This window comes from Metarhizium acridum (genome assembly GCF_019434415.1).
Source record: "Metarhizium acridum strain ARSEF 324 chromosome Unknown scaffold_574, whole genome shotgun sequence".
Taxonomy (NCBI): Eukaryota; Fungi; Ascomycota; class Sordariomycetes; order Hypocreales; family Clavicipitaceae; genus Metarhizium; species Metarhizium acridum.
This window is the reverse complement of record NW_027094044.1, coordinates 797,623-815,936: the sequence shown is the minus strand read 5'-3', so window position 1 is coordinate 815,936 and position 18,314 is coordinate 797,623. Positions and strand designations below refer to the sequence as shown.

The window sequence follows — 18,314 nt, the reverse complement described above, 5'->3', positions numbered from 1 at the left end:
TATAGCTTCAATGCCAGACATTTCAAGTGTCTATTTTTGTATCATGCCTCTCCCATAGCCTCGAATTCATTGTTTCCCCTCACCCTACTCTTTCGACCTGGTCTATTCTTCCCTCTCCAACCTCTGCATCAAGTACTCAACCTCAACCTCCTTCGTCAACGGAATCACAAAATCCTCGTACATGGCTACCACGGCGTCCACGTCAATCTTGACATGCTCGTCAGAGTCATCCGAGATGGATGGGTCCTTCCCATACGTCAACGCCTTCAGCCGCAACCTGGCGAGCACAGACTTCTCAACCGCCTTGTTCGTAATGCTCTCCTCGATGCCCAGTCGGTCATTCGCCAGAATCAGCTTCTTGTACTTTTCTGGGTCTGACCGGTACTTGGACTCGGCGACGAATTTGCCGAAATGGATCCTCCGCGACAGCGCCTGCAAACACGCAAAGTCTGACGTTGCGGCGGAGCCATAGTTCTCCTGCGACTCGCCACGGTCCTGGCGTCCGAAATCGGGGCACACGGCGGGCAGGAACTTCTCAATGTAGAACTTCTTGATCTTGTCATTGACGTTGACGTCGTTGGGGTGCAGAACCTTGGGGTAGTTGAGGGGCTTGAGGATCGGGGTCTGCACGGCGTCCGGGAAGAAGGGGTATTCGTCGGGGGATTCGTAGCGTCGGATGAGGGATTGGAGCTTCTCCTGTTCGAAGAAGTACCAGTCGAAGAAGGAGAGGTTGCTGTTGGGGATTTTGATGGCGCCGGGAGTGTAGATTGTCTGAAGGGAGGGGGGAGGAACGGGTCAGTTGTGGTGTTGCAGTGCGTCGACAGAAGACGGTGGCAGATATACCTTGTTCAAGGCGAATTGGACGCGCTCAATGAGGTGAAAGGTGATTGTATCTTCTAGGCGACTGCGAGGGTATTAACTAGGTGTCGCATTGACGGGCGATGTGAAAGAGCGCGCTTTGTACGTCGGGGACTGACATCAATTGGAAGCGAATTCGGGACAGATCCAATACCTTGGAGGCATCGTTCATGTCAACTGCGGAGTCCATGATTGGCAGCGAGGGTTCCAGAAGCAAGTTGCGATGCCACAACGGCAGCAGGGCGTTTGCTTTCTGGTAGGTGCAGAAGAGAGTTGCGGGCGATGTTGGAGGTGAAGGGGGTTAGCCTTGTCTGTATGCCGGCCATGTGGGATGGATGAGACAACTTTGGCCCCGAATCCGGCCCATCGGCGTGGCGTCAGCGAGGGGCAGCGACGTTGGGCGGTTAGGCACGCGCGGGGCACTTGGCCATATTCGGCTAAGCGCATTATGTGCCGTGTCATGGCTCCGGGGTTCCTTCACCGCATGGCAAGTCATGTAAGTCATGCGCTGCGACTCTCGCACCATCTTGTACAGTATTCCAAAAGCTTGGAATTACCACACATCATTCGGAAAAATAGGTATCAAGAGCTCCATATTACTATCGGGACTTGCATACCGACCACCATCACCTCTGTACCAAGTTGCAATTCACGACGGCCGGGCGTGTAAGAAGACCGTGCCTTGTGCAAGCTCCCTTTCACGTCTTGATGCAACCATGTACTCTGAAAGTAGATCAGAATACGCTTACATAGTAGCCCCGGAGTTTTAGGCTGGATGGAGAAAGTGCTTCACGGGTTCGTGCAGAGGGAGATATTTGGGTAGCAAATCAAACGATGATATCGTCACGACATTGGTTTGTAACATGGAGGAAAATAAAATTCAACTTGAAATGGCAAGAGATTGCATCTTCTCAACTTAATATCTCTTTTTTTTCTCGGTTTTAAGATACCCCATGTACTTACTATCACCTAAACACTCCCAGGTTCTGCCTTGGACCATGCTACGGCGACTCTAACACGTCTCGCTTGCAGCGTCGCCATTATGCCATGTCTTCCATTCATGGAAACTAGGGATAAGTCTCAGCAACGCCACCCGGTTCCCTCTTTGCTTCTTGCCTCTGCTTCGAGCTTATGTAGTAAACCCCCTTCCTGACTTGAATCAACGGATCATTGCTCGACTTAATTCCCTGTACGCCCCCGCTTTCTGGCACAGGACTAAACGCGATTTTCTGCTGCTTATTCGCATTGTCCTCGGCAACCTTGTTGATCTCAATCTTGCCCACAGGGACCCATTTCGTGCTTTTGTACGGAATGGTAGCATCATGTAGGATGTCATCGGGACCTGCAATGTGGGCCTGAAGATTGAAGACGATGGGCTGTGTTGGAAACCTGTGCAGGAGATCATCTTCCAGGTAGTTGGGGTACTTGGGTGCACCGTTCTCGGGGAACAGATGTACTCCGTCTGCCGGGTCCAGACGGTATCGCACATTTACGCTATCACCGTTTGCATTGGTCAAAACGTGGGTGTTGGGTTGGTAATACGTAATGGTGCCGTAGTTGAAGGGGTTGGGCTTGGGAGAGGCGACGAATTTGAAGGCGGAGGGGTGTGTTCCCAACCACGTCTTGAATACCTTGTCTGCCTGTTCAAAATCCTCTTTTTCCTTGGAATAGCTACCGCCTCGTTTTATAGCATCGTCGAGGCGCTTCTTAGCAACGCCTACGGCAAAGAAGAGCTGAAGGAACGTCAAGAAGTCTTGGCCGTTGTTGGTGGCGAAGCCGTCGAAGGAATGGGTAATCAGATCAGTGTATGTCGATTCATCAATCAAGAAGCGAATAGCGACTCCCTTGGGGGTGGCTTGGTTATCCGCGTCGGGAATGTTGGGGATGCCGCCGCCAACGGAGAATCGAGCTATGATTGCGGTGGAAGGCTTGTTGAAGTGAGCGGCTGTAGAAAGGGATTTCGCCTCATTGGATGGTTTGAATGTTCCCTCTACGAGCAGACCTTTGGCGTGTGCTATTCAAGGTGAGCTTCATGCTAGAATGACGGATCCATGAGGGGAATCTACGGTTATGCCATGCTTACTTGTGCGGTAGCCGGGATGGTAGCCGAAGATGGAGGTCATTTGGTCCACCAACTTCCGGGGGAGATCCTGTACGGGATCCCTTGGCGCGGTAGAAGCGCCATCATGAGCCGAGTCGGTAGCCATGGTGAGAAGGGATACCAAGCGAGGGAAAGATCTGGAACTGGAAAAAGAAGTGTGCGAGTGGTCGTTTGGAACTTGGCAAGTCCACTAGAGCCTTGATGGTGAAGCCAGACTTGTGTCTCAAGTCGATGCCGAAGCCTCACAAGAGATATTCATGACAAATGATAATTGGAATCACGTCCTGAGTCGAGGGAGAGATGCTCTCATAAGTTGTTAACCCAATCTTCGATCAGAACATTCGGGCAGCAATCCTGCCATCAAATCGAAAGGAGACTGCCTGACTTTAACGATCTGAGCGGTTACTGCCGCTTGGCAATCCTCCGAGGGTTGCATTTAGCTCTGTACTTGCCGAGTTGTCAGGCCGTCGGGCATGGCCTTTGCCGAGGAATATCACACCGCTGGTCAGAACATCGGGCAGCATTCTTACGTCGCTACCAACAAATGGGAGGGAGCTGACGTTTTGCTTTGACATAATTGGACCGGCTGGACTCTGGGAGAGCAGCGCCAGAGATGCAGCGAGGAAACTGAACCATGCATGTCAAATGCACCGTTGACACCAGACGGCTGACGTGATATTGGCAGTCAAGTCCGGTAGAGTTGTTATCAACGTCGGCGGTGGCTTGCATCGAGTATCGAGGGCAGCTGAGTCGGGACTCTCTCTTGCACCGTGTCGGCACCCGCCACTTCGAAGCAAGGTCTCGTTTATTGCCATGAGACTGCGATGCCTGGAAATATCGAGTCACGGCCTGCATGGATGCGGTCGCCGTTGTGGATGGAAACTCCGTAGGACATGCCGAAGACCCAAGACAGCATGCATGCCGTGAGTCTGCTCTGAAACAAATTGCGTGTTGTCCCAGCATTATCGGTGACGTCGGGGCTGAGCATGGAGCAGACTGCATCTTACATACATGTCGAGGTTTTTTTTTTTTTGTTGATGTTGCTCTGAACAACCTGGCAACCAGAGGCCAGTCATGAAAGCCGGACATCGCCAAGAGCAATACCATCAATGATGGCCTGTTGTATGTAATCTTGCATCCAGGCATATATCGACACCTGTGTGCAACATTGCCAAATATATAAACCAACGGCACAAGCAGCGATTTCCTCATCTTCGAACCCCCATAACACTGCATCTTTAGACGTTAAACTCTTTGGCTTGCCTCATCGCTTCCCATCACTTCTCTCTGCACCTACTTGACTACTGCCACTACCAATCTGCCTCCTCATCATGGCTGTTTTGTCAGGCATCACGGACAGACTGCATCAGATCCTCACCGGGCACAACACTCACGATGTAGACAAGGCCACGATGGAGGTCTGGGACAAGGGAGTCTTCTTGAATGAACTCCAAAGACAAGGTTTGGTGCTTGTCACGGACAAAGACGGGAACCTGAACGGAAACCTCGCGGCCACCAAGTGCCTTAGACGTGGAACCTACAAGGGCACTCGCTTGGCCTTGACCGAGTTTTACAACCTGATTCAGGAGGCGTATGTTGACCTGAGCCGCTCCATGGACACGCTTCCGCTGTGATTTGCTGACCAACTCTTCAGTCTGTCTTCTCAGTTTGACACCAAGTGTTATGAACCCATCATCCCCCAGCGCCGAACGCTGGAAGAAAAGAAAGTCATTTATCAATGGAGCAAGACGGCTGATGACGGATATCCTCCTCATCTATATGTTCCCAATGGGGAACAGGTGACGGTCACAGACGATGATGGCCCAGTCTTTGACCAAACCGAGCTCAATCGTGTCGGCGCCATCTCACGGGCCGTTTCTTTTCTTGTCCCTGAAGAAATTGACCCCCAGGATACGCCGTTTTATGGACCTACTCTTGCTGATGTTGAGGCGTACAATCGCGAGCATCCGAGCCCCAGTACCGACATCATGGACGGCAAGAACATTGGCTTTCTGCCTGATTGGTTTTCGGATGCTCGCTTTGCTCAGCAACATTTCAGCGGCGTCAATCCTACCACCATTGCTAACGCTCCCGCTGCAAAAGTCCAGGAATACGTGGCTCAAGCGAAGAAGCAGGGCCTCGCCGACATGGTAGAGCTGCTGGAGGCGGGCAAAGACTTGCTCATCCAGGACTACTCCTACTTCCGCAAGGCAACCGGTCTCGGTGACAACGAGCCTTTTGTGAACGTCATCTACGACCTCACCGAAGACTACAAGCCCACCGGGAAGACAGCGAACCGATATGGCTGCGCCTCGGTCATCATCTTCCAACTTCACAACGATGGTCGCCTCCACCCCTTGGCCATCACCATCGACTACAAGGGCAGCCTCGACAACTCTGTCACCATCTTCAACAACCGCCTGCACCCCGATGCCTGGGGGGTCGTCGCCGAGTCGCAGGACTGGCCTTGGAGATTCGCCAAGACTTGCGCGCAGGCGTCTGACTGGGCACGGCATGAGATTGCCGTGCACTTGGTCGACACGCACTTGGTCGAGGAGACCATCATCGTCGCCACGAACCGGACCATTCCCGAGGACCATCTCTTGTACGAGCTCCTCAGCCCGCACTGGTTCAGAACATTGTCACTGAACAAGTCTGCCCGCGACACGCTCGTGCCCTTTGTCATTGCCAGAATCGCGGGCTTCGGACCGGACTCAGACCCCAGCAAGCACGACACCAACCGTTGCTTCAAGTTCATCCAACACGCTTACAAGAACTTCAACTTTGTCGACAAGTACATCCCCAACGACCTGAAGAAGCGTGGCTTCGACATGGAGGGCGGAGCAAAGTCCTGCAAATATCGCAATTACCCATACGCAACCGACATGTTTTTCCTCTGGCACATCATTCGCGACTTCGTCAAGGCTGTCCTGGGGACAACGTACAAGTGCAGCGCCGACATCGAGAATGACCCGTACATCGCCGATTGGTGCCTGGAGATTCAGACAAAGGGCGAGCTTACCAGTTTCCCAACCATTACAGCCGTGGATGAGCTCATTGATGCCGTCACCATGTGCATCCACATTGCCTCCCCCCAGCACACGGCAGTCAACTACCTCCAGGACTACTATTACAGCTTCGTCCCCTCCAAGCCGCCCGCCCTCTGCACGCCTCTTCCCACCTCTCTCGCCCAGCTCCAGTCCTACACGGAAAAGGAACTGACCGAAGCTCTTCCAATCGGCACCGAGTTACCCAAGTGGAAAGACTGGCTGCTCGCCGCGCAGTTGCCCGAGCTTCTCAGCTTCAAAGTAGACCAAAAGTATAATCTGTTGACGTATGCAAAGTCCCTGTATAATGTGAACAAGAGTAGGACGGAGAAGGAGAACGAGAGGGCCGAGCACAAGGTGATGAAGGAGGCGGCCGCGAGGTTTTATAGTCAGCTGAAGGATTGCGATTTTGTGTTCAAGCTCGTCTCTGAGTTTCAGACGCCCGGGACCATTGAGTACAAGGTTTTGCAGCCCGAGTTCGCGGCTGTTTCGATTTTGATCTAAGTAGAGCTACTTGAGACACCGCTGAGGTTAACTCCGTACCTAGGTAGTTGATTATTTCTTTTGTAGTCTTGGAGGAGGAGCTGTTGCCTCCTAAGGCTTGATGAGCTTGATGACCGGCTGGTGGTGATGCAGACTGTACTTGACGTGCCAAGTAGCTTGAAAAAAAATATATAGAAATAGACTGCCTTGCTCGACCAGCTCGTTCAATCAACAACCACGATTCTAAACATACGGTCCACTAGTTGAAAGGAGGAGACGGTCAGCTATTTCCCGGCTTTCGCATGCGTCATTCCAGTCATAATTTAGATATTTCGAGAGCATTTGAGATGACGTGAGGATCGAAACGCCACGTTGCGTAGGGTCGCGAGCACCTCCAAGAAATGGTGAAACGGAAAGATGCTGGCCACACATCTGGACATGGTTGGAGATGGCTGCATGTGCGCAGGTTGCATCGGCGGGGTGGCGTGGCGGCTCTGACCAATGACTGCTTAGATACAGGGTAAGCGGCCAGCCTCCCAGCGTCGTCTTTCCTGGGGCTTGGTGCCTGAAGGATGCTGGAAAGCTCCCAGCTGCGCGTCTCCATGTCACGAACTGGCCCACCAGACATGTACACGTACCAAAGTACCAGACTTTACACATGCACGCCGTCCTTCGTCCCTGTCGCAATTTGCTGCTTCAACACAACAGCCGGCATTAAAATCCACACGACCAGCTTTGCATCGCCCACCCATGCGGCCATTGCGCTGTTAGATCTCTTTATTTTGTCTCGCCAGACCCTCGGTCGGCCGTCGAGCCATGGCTGATCAAGACAGCCACTACGATTTCCTTGAAGATGTCGATGACGAGCAGTCCATTATCTCGGTACGTCCAAGCTTGATCCGGCCCCAGCCTCACCCATGCAGGTCACATCTGTAGTCCAGGTGTGAAACGGTCCAATTGAATGTTTGAGCCCTCGCCGTCGAGATGTTTGGCGCTCCCCAGGAAGCAGCGCAAACCACCTGCCGCTTCGCCGTGGTCGTGTGACGGCCGAATCTTGCACCTCGCAGCTCCGCGCACACAACGTCCCCAACCCGGCCGTCCAGCCGGCTCAGTGTTCCATTGCTTCCGCTTTCACACTCATCCTATGCAAGTTCTGCTAACATGGTGGTCGATGTTGTGCAGACTCGCGGCTTGGAGGCATTCGGGCGCAAAGTCACCACCACGGCCTCCCATCTCATGGCCCCTAATGCCGAGGCCACCGCGCACCATTACCAGACGGCCATGAAGCAGGTCCACAAGCAGTTGGCTCGTCCCTCCGTACAACAGAGCGTCTTTGCCATGGCCAGAAGGACGCCCACAGAGATCGTGCGCTCCAGGCTCTCTACCGCCGAGATTCAGCATCGCGCCGTCAGCTTCCTTCCCGACGACTTGCTATCCAACATCCCCGAAGATGACAATGCCTACTCGCTGTTTCAAGGCTTCAAGGCCAGCTTCCCTGAGATGACAGACGAGGGCAAGAAACACCGTCGCCGCGTGTCTAGGGGCAGAAAGTTGCTGGATGACAGGGAACGAACCGGGTCCCCCGGACCTGTCGCGAGTTTGTCGTATGTACAAAAGGAAAAGGCTGCCATGATGCATGAATTTGAGCTTCTTGGCATTCGGAAGAGCATGGCCAGTAGTGAGATTCGTGAGATAGACAACAAAATCGCAAACTTGCAAGGCATGCGCAAGATTATTTTGGAGCGACTTGCGGGTTTGGAGCAAGAAGAGGCACTTCTCGAGCATGACAGTGCGTGTGGCCTCTGTCCCCACCCCTCCTGTCACTAACACATGAAACGCTCATATGTCTTGAAATGCTAATACTCGTTTTTTTTTTTCTGGCAGTAATTGATGTTGAAGGACGGTTAGAAATAGCTCAAGCTTTAGCAGACGAAGCCGAGGTCATTGCACGAAACACCCCGACCAAAGACGAAGTCGACCTTGTTGGCGACGCCGATGATCACGATCCCGAATTCATGTCACAATCCGTATATGACAAGCTGCCTGGCTCAACAAACAGTACACCAAGGAGACCAAAGAAGGTTCACCGTCGCAAGTCCATGCCTATCCTGCACGAGCATTTCGAGGCCGGATCCAATATACGGCAGCTTCGCGCGCACAAAGACACTGTAACCGCCCTGGACTTTGATGCGCCATTTGGCACCATGGTGACTGCTGCTCTCGATGATACCGTCAAAGTTTGGGACTTGAATGCTGGACGGTGTATAGGAATATTGAACGGACACACTGCTTCTGTCAGGACATTGCAGGTTGAGGACAACATTCTCGCCACTGGCTCTGCCGATGCCACTGTTCGTTTGTGGGATTTGAGTCGGTCCAGTTATGATCCCCATGGAAACAGCTACGGCAAGGATGAGGACGAGGACGAGGATGCCATTGCGTTCGAAAACCCCAACGACCAGCCTATTGATCCTCCCGAGGACAGCATGAACGATTGTGAGCTATACACCCTGCAGGCCCATGTAGACGAGGTCACAGCATTGCACTTTAGAGGCGACGTTCTTGTCTCTGGTTCCGCAGACAAAACAATTCGGCATTGGGATCTCGAAAAGGGTCGCTGTGTGCAGACGCTGGACGTCATGTGGGCGGCAGCTCAAGCATCCGCCACTGCCAACATGGACGGAGGCTGGAGACCTACCGGCCGCGCGTCAAGCAGCTCGGCCGACTTTGTGGGAGCATTGCAGGTCTTTGAATCAGCACTAGCATGTGGAACGGCCGATGGCATGGTACGGTTGTGGGATCTGCGAAGCGGCCAAGTTCACCGCAGCCTTGTAGGACACACTGGTGCCGTGACATGTCTTCAATTTGATGACGTGCACCTTGTAACTGGCAGCTTGGACAGAAGTGTCAGGGTAAGTGGCCAAGACCACGTGCGCTTCGATATCATGTTTGCTTACAGCCTTTCAGATATGGGATCTCCGTACAGGCGCCATCTTCGACGCCTACGCATACGACAACCCCATCACAAGCATGATGTTCGATACTAGGAGAATAGTGAGCGCTGCGGGAGAAGACGTGGTCAAGGTGTACGATAAAGTTGAAGGCAGACAGTGGGACTGCGGCGCAGGCATCACCGAGGAGGGCAAGAATCCCGGCGTCGTAGAGCATGTGCGTGTAAGAGATGGTTATCTGGTCGAAGGCCGGAGGGACGGCATTATAGGTGTTTGGACATGTTAGGCAATCAAAAGTATTTGGCTCATCAAGAGGTTGGGTGAGTGAGGCGTACGTACGAAACGGCCATTGTAAGTTCTTCGGCGCAGGGTAGGTATCGTTTAGCACACAAGCCTGAGGATGTGAAACAGAGACATTTAGACCTCCCGTACTCCGTAGAATTTATGGGTTTTGTGATAAATATCATGAGTATCGTATATGGTGCATTGATTGATATTCATTTTGCCCGTAAAACTTGATATACCACTTAGATTCGACGGCGTAAACATGGCTCTTACTTTTGTGCAATCTTGGAATTGTAAATCTTTACGGACAAGGTTAATGCCGGTACTGTTCGTGTTTGCAGACTCGCCACCTGCCATTTTCATTCTCTTTCAACTAGTAGTTATTTTCCTGGTCGCGGATTGAAGCGTGGTAAAAGGAACAACTCAACAGACGAGGGACAGCGTTCGAATGCGGGTTTCTCGTCACGTTTCTTTCGTCCCACAGCAAAACATGAGTGAGATTACTGGCATATCTTTCGCTTTTGTAGCTTAATCAAGGGCTTGTACCAATACAGATTGACCAGAACTCTTTGTTCATCTGTGCTAAGGAGTCTACTGTCGTATGATGGTGGCCAAATCTTATTGCTACCTGAAACCGTGCCTCTAAAACAGTGGCAAACAAAGATCAGCCTGAGAAATCCGCCGGTAAAATGTTTGCAAGTATTGCTAGGCTGGATAAAGCTCGCTCTCCACGTTGTTCAAAAAATTAATGTTCGCTTAATCGAGACCAAGTTCACCAACGCCGTTGGTTTCTTCTCTCATCATTCCCAGGACAGCACTCTAATCAGCTGTGAAACAGTCATTTGTTAAACCGTCAAATGATCCTCTAAGGCAGAGCTACAAAGACTTGTTAAAAGAAGCCAATGGGCTTCACCGGCAGTGTGCGATTCTCGACCATAAGTACGAGATTGCGGGTATCAGCATAGCAATAGATTGGGAGGACGTCTGGACAACATTGACGTATCGTCTACCAAAGCAGATCGGTCCTCATCTTCAAACGGCCGTCGAAAAGGAGAAGTCTACCTAACCTTCTCAAGCCGGCTCGTTCTTGCAAGCTTTGGGCTGGGATCATCACACTTGTTAAAGGATAATTGAGAAGTAGATGATGACAAGAGTTATCATAACATTATAGTAACCAAAATCTTTTGTCATTACATACAGGTATAAACTTTACAGAAAATAAGGGGATACAGCTATTCATTTATCGTCCCCCAGAGGCACTACCCTGGCCCTGCCAAGAGCTGCTCACGCAAAAACGACAGCTCAGGAACACGAGCAATGATGAAATTGTTGCATGTTGGAATTCGGGGCGTTTTGTTTATCTGATGTGGTGCTGGTCAACTCCCGTAGGCAGCTCGACAAAGATCTGCGCCCTTTCACGCCTCTCAAAAGCATGGTGGAGCTCCGCCTTCACCCCAATCTCGCACCAACGTGCCTCGAGGCAAAACGCCAAAATGAACCACCACTGCCCTTCAATAAATCATGGCCCCCCGCGACGAAGTACTATCGTGGTACCGCGCCGCCACCGAAACGCTCATCAGCACCCCTGCCAAAGATGACCCGGATCCAGAAAGCGCCGCCGTGAACGTGCTGCTCCAGCGCCAAGCCAAGGCTCTCCTCATCATACACGACGCCCTCAGGGATCCCTCGCCTCACCAAGTCGACGAGCCCCTTCTCACAAGAAGGCTAAGTGACGTCGTGTCAATATCCACATCCAAGTTCTACGCCTACCGGTTCGATTTGCTGCCTTACCAATGGCGCCAGATGCACACGGACGCCCTCATCCTGTCCACCTTTCACGACATACTCTGCTCCCTGGGCCAGAACGCCTGGCTGGGCGAGGAGGCGCTGGACGGCGTCGTGGAAAAGCTGGACAGGGCCGTCATCACGGCCGGGGGAGCCGGCGTCCTGGGGACAGCGTGGATAGAAAAGACGCTCCAGCTGCTGGAGCGTCTTTGCGACGCCTCACCCAGCGAACCGCCCGCGAAACGGGCAAGGCGCGCGGATTCGCACTTTTCCCCCGGCGAGCCCTACAGCCGGCCCGTGTTGTCTGCGGAACGGACCTGTCCCGCCCGCAGTGGCTGGTCCCTCGACAAGTTTGACAAGTACATGAACGGGGACACGTCTCCGCGGCCCGTCGTCTTCACCGACCTTGTCGCCACCTGGCCCGCGCTGACGAACCGTCCCTGGAAATCACCTGCTTACCTCCTCTCGCGGACTTTTGGCGGACGGCGCCTCGTGCCTGTAGAAGTCGGCCGGAGCTACGTCGACTCCGACTGGGGACAGGAACTCGTGCCCTTTGGGACTTTCTTGTCGAGGTATATTTCTTCCGAGGGCGGAGAGGAGGTAGGGTATCTGGCGCAGCACGATTTATTCAGCCAGATCCCTTGGCTGAGAAGCGATATTTCTACCCCGGATTTTTGCTGGTCCCCTGTGCCCATGCACCCTACTGATCCGGCCAAGAACAAGACGCCGCTGGATGTGCCGCTGGTGAATGCCTGGTTTGGGCCCGCCCGAACCATCACGCCTCTTCACACGGACGCGTATCACAATCTACTGGTACAGGTTGTGGGGACAAAGTACGTGAGGCTGTATCCGCCGTGGAGCAAGGTGATGAGGCCGAGAGGAGACGAGGACGGCGTCGACATGAGCAATACTAGCTCGCTGGATGTAGGCGTCCTCGAGGGCTGGGATGAGGATGCGCAGGGAATGACCGAGGAAGAGAGGGAAACGGCCAAGAGTGAGCTGGGGAGCCAAGAGTACTGGGAGTGCGTCCTGGGGGAGGGGGATACGTTGCTGATTCCGATGGGGTGGTGGCACTACGTGAGAAGTTTGAGTGTGAGTTTCAGCGTGAGCTTTTGGTGGAATTAGCACGGGCACACACTACGGTCACAAGGCAACCATGATGATCAAACATTGCAGTATGCAAGGAGAAAATGAAGGAAATTGCTATACGTCTTCGCCTTCACCCGACTTTCCCTCCCTTCTCGCCTTCGCGCCGGCTTTTAATACCTCCCACTTCTCCCTGTACTTGTCCAGTGTCTTCTGCATCTTCCGATTGTCCTTTTCCAGACGCTCCATCTGTTTCATCGCGGCGGCTAGTTGTTCTTCCATGTCGAGTGTCTTCTTCCGCAGCGCTTCATCCCCCGCTACATTCGCGGCATGTGGCGAGGCGCTTGGTGAACCGGGTCTCAGTATGCGGTACGATTCGGCAAGGGCCATTGCCGAATTCTGAGAACTTGCTTCGAATGCGTGCAGACGCTTCGATACAACATCTAGTGTATCCTTTAGGGATTTATTCTGCAGACTTAGTTCTTCAATCGTGTTTCGGAGGTCCTTTTCTGTCTTGTGTGCCAGGCCCATTCTGCGCCTGGCGCCGGGGGAGACGGGGACGGGTGTTTCGCGAGCATCCACAAAGTCGTCGTCTTCGTCTTCTGGGTGGGAGTGGTCTGGGTCGTTGCTGTGCAGTGAGGCGCCAAGACGACGCTTCTCTTTTTCAGCATACGTCAAGATGTTGGCGTAGGACATGGTATGGCCGGTGGTGGGGACGACGTAGAAGGAATCGTTGGTGGAGTGGCCCTCACGCGCAAGAGCGCGCATGGTAGCCTTGGAGTAGATTTTTGACAGGTCTGGTTCCAGAGTGAGCGAGGTTGGCGGTTGGCGCGAAGCCTTGCGCTTGGGGGGAGATGATTCAACGGGCTGCTCCACGGTTGACTGTTCTGGTGTGGGCTCCTCCTGGATCAGGGGGAGACCGGCGAAAGCGAGGGGAGCAGAGATCTTGTTGATAAGGCTCCCAAAGGTATTGTAGAATCGGGCGTAGCCAGCATCTTCGTTCACGATGGCAGAAGCAGCTGTTTGGTCGACTCGGGGCGACGAGGCGGCACTCTTGTTGGTCCGAGGCTCCATCTTGGGAGGAGCCATGGGCGGAACCCAAGTAGGCTTGCCGGGCTGCGTGTCGATAATGCTCTGCATCTTGGTCCTCGATCCGTCGCGGCGAGGGTGCGGGTCAACATTTCCGGGAGCCTGGTCGTTGGAAACACTTGGGCTGAGCGGCTGTCCTCGATACTTGGATCGGATACCCCTTGCAGAAGCCAAGTTGCTCGCAATCGAGGACGACATTTCGCGAGCCGCGAAGCCCTTTTGCGTCAGACTGGGCATCTTCTTGCCGGACTGGTGCGTCGTGGAAGCGCCCTTTTCGTCGAGCGACGTCTTCTCGTTGACATCCTCCTCGCTGGTCTGGGAGACGGGGTCTGGCTGCAAGTTGAGGAGTTCGGCAAGGCGTCGATGGTGTTCCTCGAGAAGCTTCAGAGTGCGAAGCGCTTCAACGCTGGTGGTGTTTCGGGCGGCATTTGCAAATTCACCAGCCGCGAGGGTGTGTTCGTTGATGGCGACGGTTGTGTCAGCAGACTGGCGGGTTGCAACGGCGGCTGCGGCGGCGTGGTCGTGAGCCTTGACGACAGGCGAGGACTCCATCTCGGGAGAGTCGACGCTGCGGCGCGACGGGCGGGTATGCGATGGGATGAAGGTGGTGATGGTTGAAGTAAAGTGGACGGAGGGCAAAAGCACCGGACTTTGAGAAAGAAGCATAAACCAAGTTGGCCAACTGCCGGATCTGGACATGCTAAAATGGGAAAATGTGGAGAAGTGGGGGAGGCTGGTAAGTACCAAGGTACCTACCCTATGTACATTATGTGAGGCTGAACTAGGAGATACCCGTTGGCAAGGCCTTGCACATGCCGCATGCCATTTTGCTGTAATAATTTTTTTGAGGGCAGAAAACTTGTCCATGTCCTAAAGACGGCCACTCTCTCGCCTTGCTACGCAGACGCAGCCAGGGGAAGCAGAGTGTTGACGCTTACCTAAAATAAAAAGTCTAGTTCGGTTACCAGTGTCTTTGATCTTAATTTTGTTGTCATGTCAACAATGGATATGTTTGACGTGATTGGGGCCGCCTGCAAGTCACGGATGTGGTATTGGGCTCTCAGCTTTCAACCAAATCAATCCCCGTGCTTTTGAGAGAGTCATCGGGAGTTGAAAAATAATGACAACAAGTCAAAAATCTTATTTTAATCTCATGCGACTCTCAGTCGGGGACTACAGCACTTCAATCAGCCTTTTACAGCCGAAGGTTTTCTCCCATAGCCACACAATAGTATTATATTCTCTACTGAATTTTTTACAGTTTTCAAGACGTACCAAGTTTCTGTCATGGGTTGCGCCCGATATCTAAGACCTGCAATTTATTCATTTGCCTTACTTCCTACTTAAATTCGGGCCGAGCTTACAGTTTCAGATGCGGTTATCCCGCAAACTCAAAGGCAATAAAGGATATAAAGCACGCTTCATCATCCAACCTGAGAATGAAGGTGAATCAATTTCTGTGAAGAAGCCCCAGAAATACGTAGAATAAGGTGTAAATGGTCGCGGATCCCACAGATATCCAGTAAAACAGATTGCGGGTTCCTTTCGAGGCAAATGTGCGGACTATGATAGTGACTCAGTCGACAGGCTAGTTCGGTAGAGTGATTAGATTACTCACTCCATTCCAGCATAATCGCAGGCTTAGCTGCCATCATGGACACGTCATACGTAGTGGGAAACGCAACTGAAATCTGTTGACAGTAGGTTAACATGGTGGATGTGGAGGATTGTGAAGACTGGGACGATGCCTTATGCACTTTGTACGTCCCACAGGAAACGAGAGCAATCGGACACAGGTCAGGGTAATGCCCAAAATCCAAGGTCTTCCTTCTGCCGAGGCCCTCTTCGAGAAACAATTCCTTAAGATCCTCGGCGTAAGAGTTGATCACCGTCTCTCATGGAAGGAACACGTGGACATGCTTGTGACCAAGGCGGAGAAGGTGATGAATTATCTGCGTTGGATTTCTTCTTCAGTACGGGGGCTAGGGCTCGTTGCAATGCGTCAGATCTATCTTGCCACGGTGCATAGCATCCTCACCTACGCCGCTCCAGCCTGGGCATACAGACCATGGGGTCCCAAGGGCTGCCCTAGCATTGATAAAGGGCAGCTCCAAAAACTGGATCTGTGGCAGCAGAGCTGCCTCCGATTTATTTCCGTTGCCCTCAACAAGACGCCTCACATGGTCATATAAGGAAGTTGGAACAAATAGGGCATTTTTGGGTCCTGTTGGTCATGATTGCTTTTTGGGCACGAGGTGATGGGAGCCCTAGCAGGAGTTTTTATTGGTTTGTTAAATTGGCAGGGCCTTCGAGGGCCAACTTAATCCATCCAATATCACCAATAATTAATGCAAACTCTCAACGTCATTAAGCGCCTTATATTCTGTTATGTGAATTGCTAATGGACTTTCTAACACCTTCTTAGTGCTTGCGTATCGTTTGATTAAAAGACCAAAATACGCGGCTAGGCTATTGCCGAGTGCTGGTTAAAGGGACGGGTGTCTATTGCCCTCTAAAATGAGGATAAACTAGTACACCGTGTTATTTAGCTTATTTGGCTACCTTTTTAGGTGCCTTTTTAGCTATTGATTTTTTGGTACTTTTCTTAACGGTACCACCCATATCTTCTTTTTTATCTATATCCCTTAAAATCCTATTAATTTCTTTGATTTTTTTGGGATTTTTGGACTTATAAATAGCCTCCCTATCTTCATGTAGGGCGTCTTTGTTGAGACCTGTTAGGGTATCTGTGTTATCATCTTCTGGGTCTCGTCAGCTTCAATCCTCGAAGGTTGCAACGGGCAACTTACTTGTAAGTTAATATGCGATTTTTTTCAGTGCCCTAGTCTGTCACTAACGTGTTTCCAGGATTTGGTCATGTAATCCATTCCAGCTGAGTTGATGACTCAACGATTGACACGGTGTCACTGATGAAGCGTCAGGTTCTCTGCAGGTTGGTTGTGGTAAGTCTGGAATTGTCGTGGGCAGCTCAGCTTTGGCGTAGTCCAAGTGCCACAAGTCTCATTTATTGAATTCCTACCAGGCAAGACTAACAAACCCGTGGAGGTGGTCAGGTCACTGGTGAGGTGGTCAAGTCACTCTTGTTCTCCAGGGGCTCACGTTGACAGGTTTCTTTCCCAAGTGAAGCCAGGATGTTCCGAAGACAAGGCTACCGATACTGACTAAAGCCTCACCTTGATGGAGACGGCGAGCGGCAGTGGACTCGGGGAAAATACAGGTTTTCTGCTGCATCCAAGGCCATACGATTTCTCTCGCAGTGTCCGAAACAGGTTGGGACGCAACCAAGACGCATTCACCTGAGACTGCTCATAGTGTCGCATTCTCCGAATGCCATGGCATGCTCTAGGACTAATACCCTTTTGCCAAGAAAGCCCCCACCTTTATATTGAGCGTCGTGTCAATACATGGAGAAGTCTTTTTCAAACAGCCATAGATGGCTGCGTTATTCAGGGGGCTCCAGAGGTCGATTGGATGTACCATACAGATCCCGACTATAATGATGCACAAGAGTCTGCAAATGGCGCGAGGCTTGCTTGTTATTGCATATCGCGTATGTTTTCTCGATGGGCGATGGAAGCGCTAGAGCTGGCCCGTTCGGGGATGCCGCGGCGCTCCTTTAAATTGGTCTTGGATGGAGACCCTGCACCGCAGTTAGCCACTCGGTTATTTCGAGACATGATCCAGCGAGATGCGACTTGGCAGATGGTAACCGCGGCTTCGTGGAAAACAGTGCAAGACGAACACCCTACGGTAGATGTATCTTGTCTGGAGTCTCATGCTAGCGCATCTAAGTGGACAGCCAATGCCAGTGTCGCGCTTCACTGACACGGGGTACAGATTTTTTCGACGGCTTCCCGGACATGGTAGATGCTATAGCGGGCAGTAAGCACGAGCTCATCGAGTGTGCCTTCGAAACAGGGCCCAGCCCTTGGGAGGTGACGGCTATGTATAGGCAGTTTCGTCAGTAAAGGGTTCGTGGTGGCAAGTCAAAAGACCCAGCCCCCCTTCCCAAGGCATAATGAGGGCCTCTGGAGCCTTCTATTCTTCTCACAAGATTGACAATAATTCCATCACCTCCCTGCCTCAGCCAAACGGTTATGCCCTCGCCGGAGCCCCTCTTCTCGCGCCACCAGCGAGCTTGTTGTCCCTCCTCACCATATCCCCTCTCGCATCGTAATATTGGTCAGCATCCTCAATGCCCGGCTTCTGAGGCCGCGAAGGAGGCGGCGGCGGTGCATGAGCAGGCGGTACTGTAGTACTGCTGGTCCCAGCTCTGTCCGGGCTGATGGCCCATTGTCCCATTCACATCCTGGCGAGACTCTGGGAGAAGACCCGGCCGTGGCCGCGTCTCCGTCATGAGACTGGGTCGACCAGTATAAGAGCTTGCCATACTAGCTGAAACCCCTGAATTAGGGCCTTTTCCATCGAAGGGTGGCCTCTTTTCCATGCCTTACTATTTCCAACTATGAAGAAGGCCTCGATTGCCTCGATAGGAAGACTGGTGAGGCATATTCTTCGACGCTGGCATGTTTCTCTTGTGAAAAATCAAACTGGCCACCGATTTAGAAATTTGACCCTCTTCCCTAGTCGTTCATTGGGGCGTGAGCA

At 52.3% G+C, this 18,314-nt stretch overlaps 6 protein-coding genes across 6 annotated transcripts; 3 read left to right on the top strand and 3 right to left on the bottom strand.

The window, feature by feature from the left end:
- Positions 1-102: 102 nt before the first annotated feature.
- ARO7_2 (chorismate mutase aro7) lies at positions 103-1,048 on the bottom strand (the record flags this gene model as incomplete). Its single annotated transcript, XM_066122162.1, has 3 exons — positions 103-771; positions 844-904; positions 978-1,048. 3 exons carry the CDS (start codon positions 1,046-1,048, stop codon positions 103-105), a joined length of 801 nt encoding a protein of 266 aa, XP_065972789.1.
- Positions 1,049-1,742: 694 nt separating this feature from the next.
- On the bottom strand, positions 1,743-3,360 carry J3458_020662 (uncharacterized protein). The gene is made up of 2 exons (XM_007817566.2): positions 2,942-3,360; positions 1,743-2,872 (listed from the first exon to the last, which is right to left on the bottom strand). Exons 1-2 carry the CDS (start codon positions 3,063-3,065, stop codon positions 1,926-1,928), a joined length of 1,071 nt encoding a protein of 356 aa, XP_007815757.2. The 5' UTR covers positions 3,066-3,360; the 3' UTR covers positions 1,743-1,925.
- A 930-nt stretch (positions 3,361-4,290) lies between these two features.
- On the top strand, positions 4,291-6,854 carry J3458_020661 (uncharacterized protein; the record flags this gene model as incomplete). Its single annotated transcript, XM_066122161.1, has 2 exons — positions 4,291-4,550; positions 4,614-6,854. 2 exons carry the CDS (start codon positions 4,291-4,293, stop codon positions 6,508-6,510), a joined length of 2,157 nt encoding a protein of 718 aa, XP_065972788.1. The 3' UTR covers positions 6,511-6,854.
- A 306-nt stretch (positions 6,855-7,160) lies between these two features.
- Positions 7,161-9,982, top strand: MDV1_2 (Mitochondrial fission protein). Its single transcript, XM_066122160.1, has 2 exons — positions 7,161-9,401; positions 9,457-9,982. The coding sequence occupies exons 1-2, from the start codon at positions 8,343-8,345 to the stop codon at positions 9,724-9,726; spliced, it is 1,329 nt and encodes a 442-aa protein (XP_065972787.1). The 5' UTR covers positions 7,161-8,342; the 3' UTR covers positions 9,727-9,982.
- A 976-nt stretch (positions 9,983-10,958) lies between these two features.
- Positions 10,959-14,379, bottom strand: J3458_020658 (uncharacterized protein). The gene has a single exon (XM_066122159.1). It carries the CDS (start codon positions 14,349-14,351, stop codon positions 12,714-12,716), a length of 1,638 nt encoding a protein of 545 aa, XP_065972786.1. The 5' UTR covers positions 14,352-14,379; the 3' UTR covers positions 10,959-12,713.
- Positions 11,207-13,714, top strand: J3458_020659 (uncharacterized protein). Its single transcript, XM_007817563.2, has one exon. It carries the CDS (start codon positions 11,247-11,249, stop codon positions 12,633-12,635), a length of 1,389 nt encoding a protein of 462 aa, XP_007815754.2. The 5' UTR covers positions 11,207-11,246; the 3' UTR covers positions 12,636-13,714.
- Positions 14,380-18,314: the final 3,935 nt, after the last annotated feature.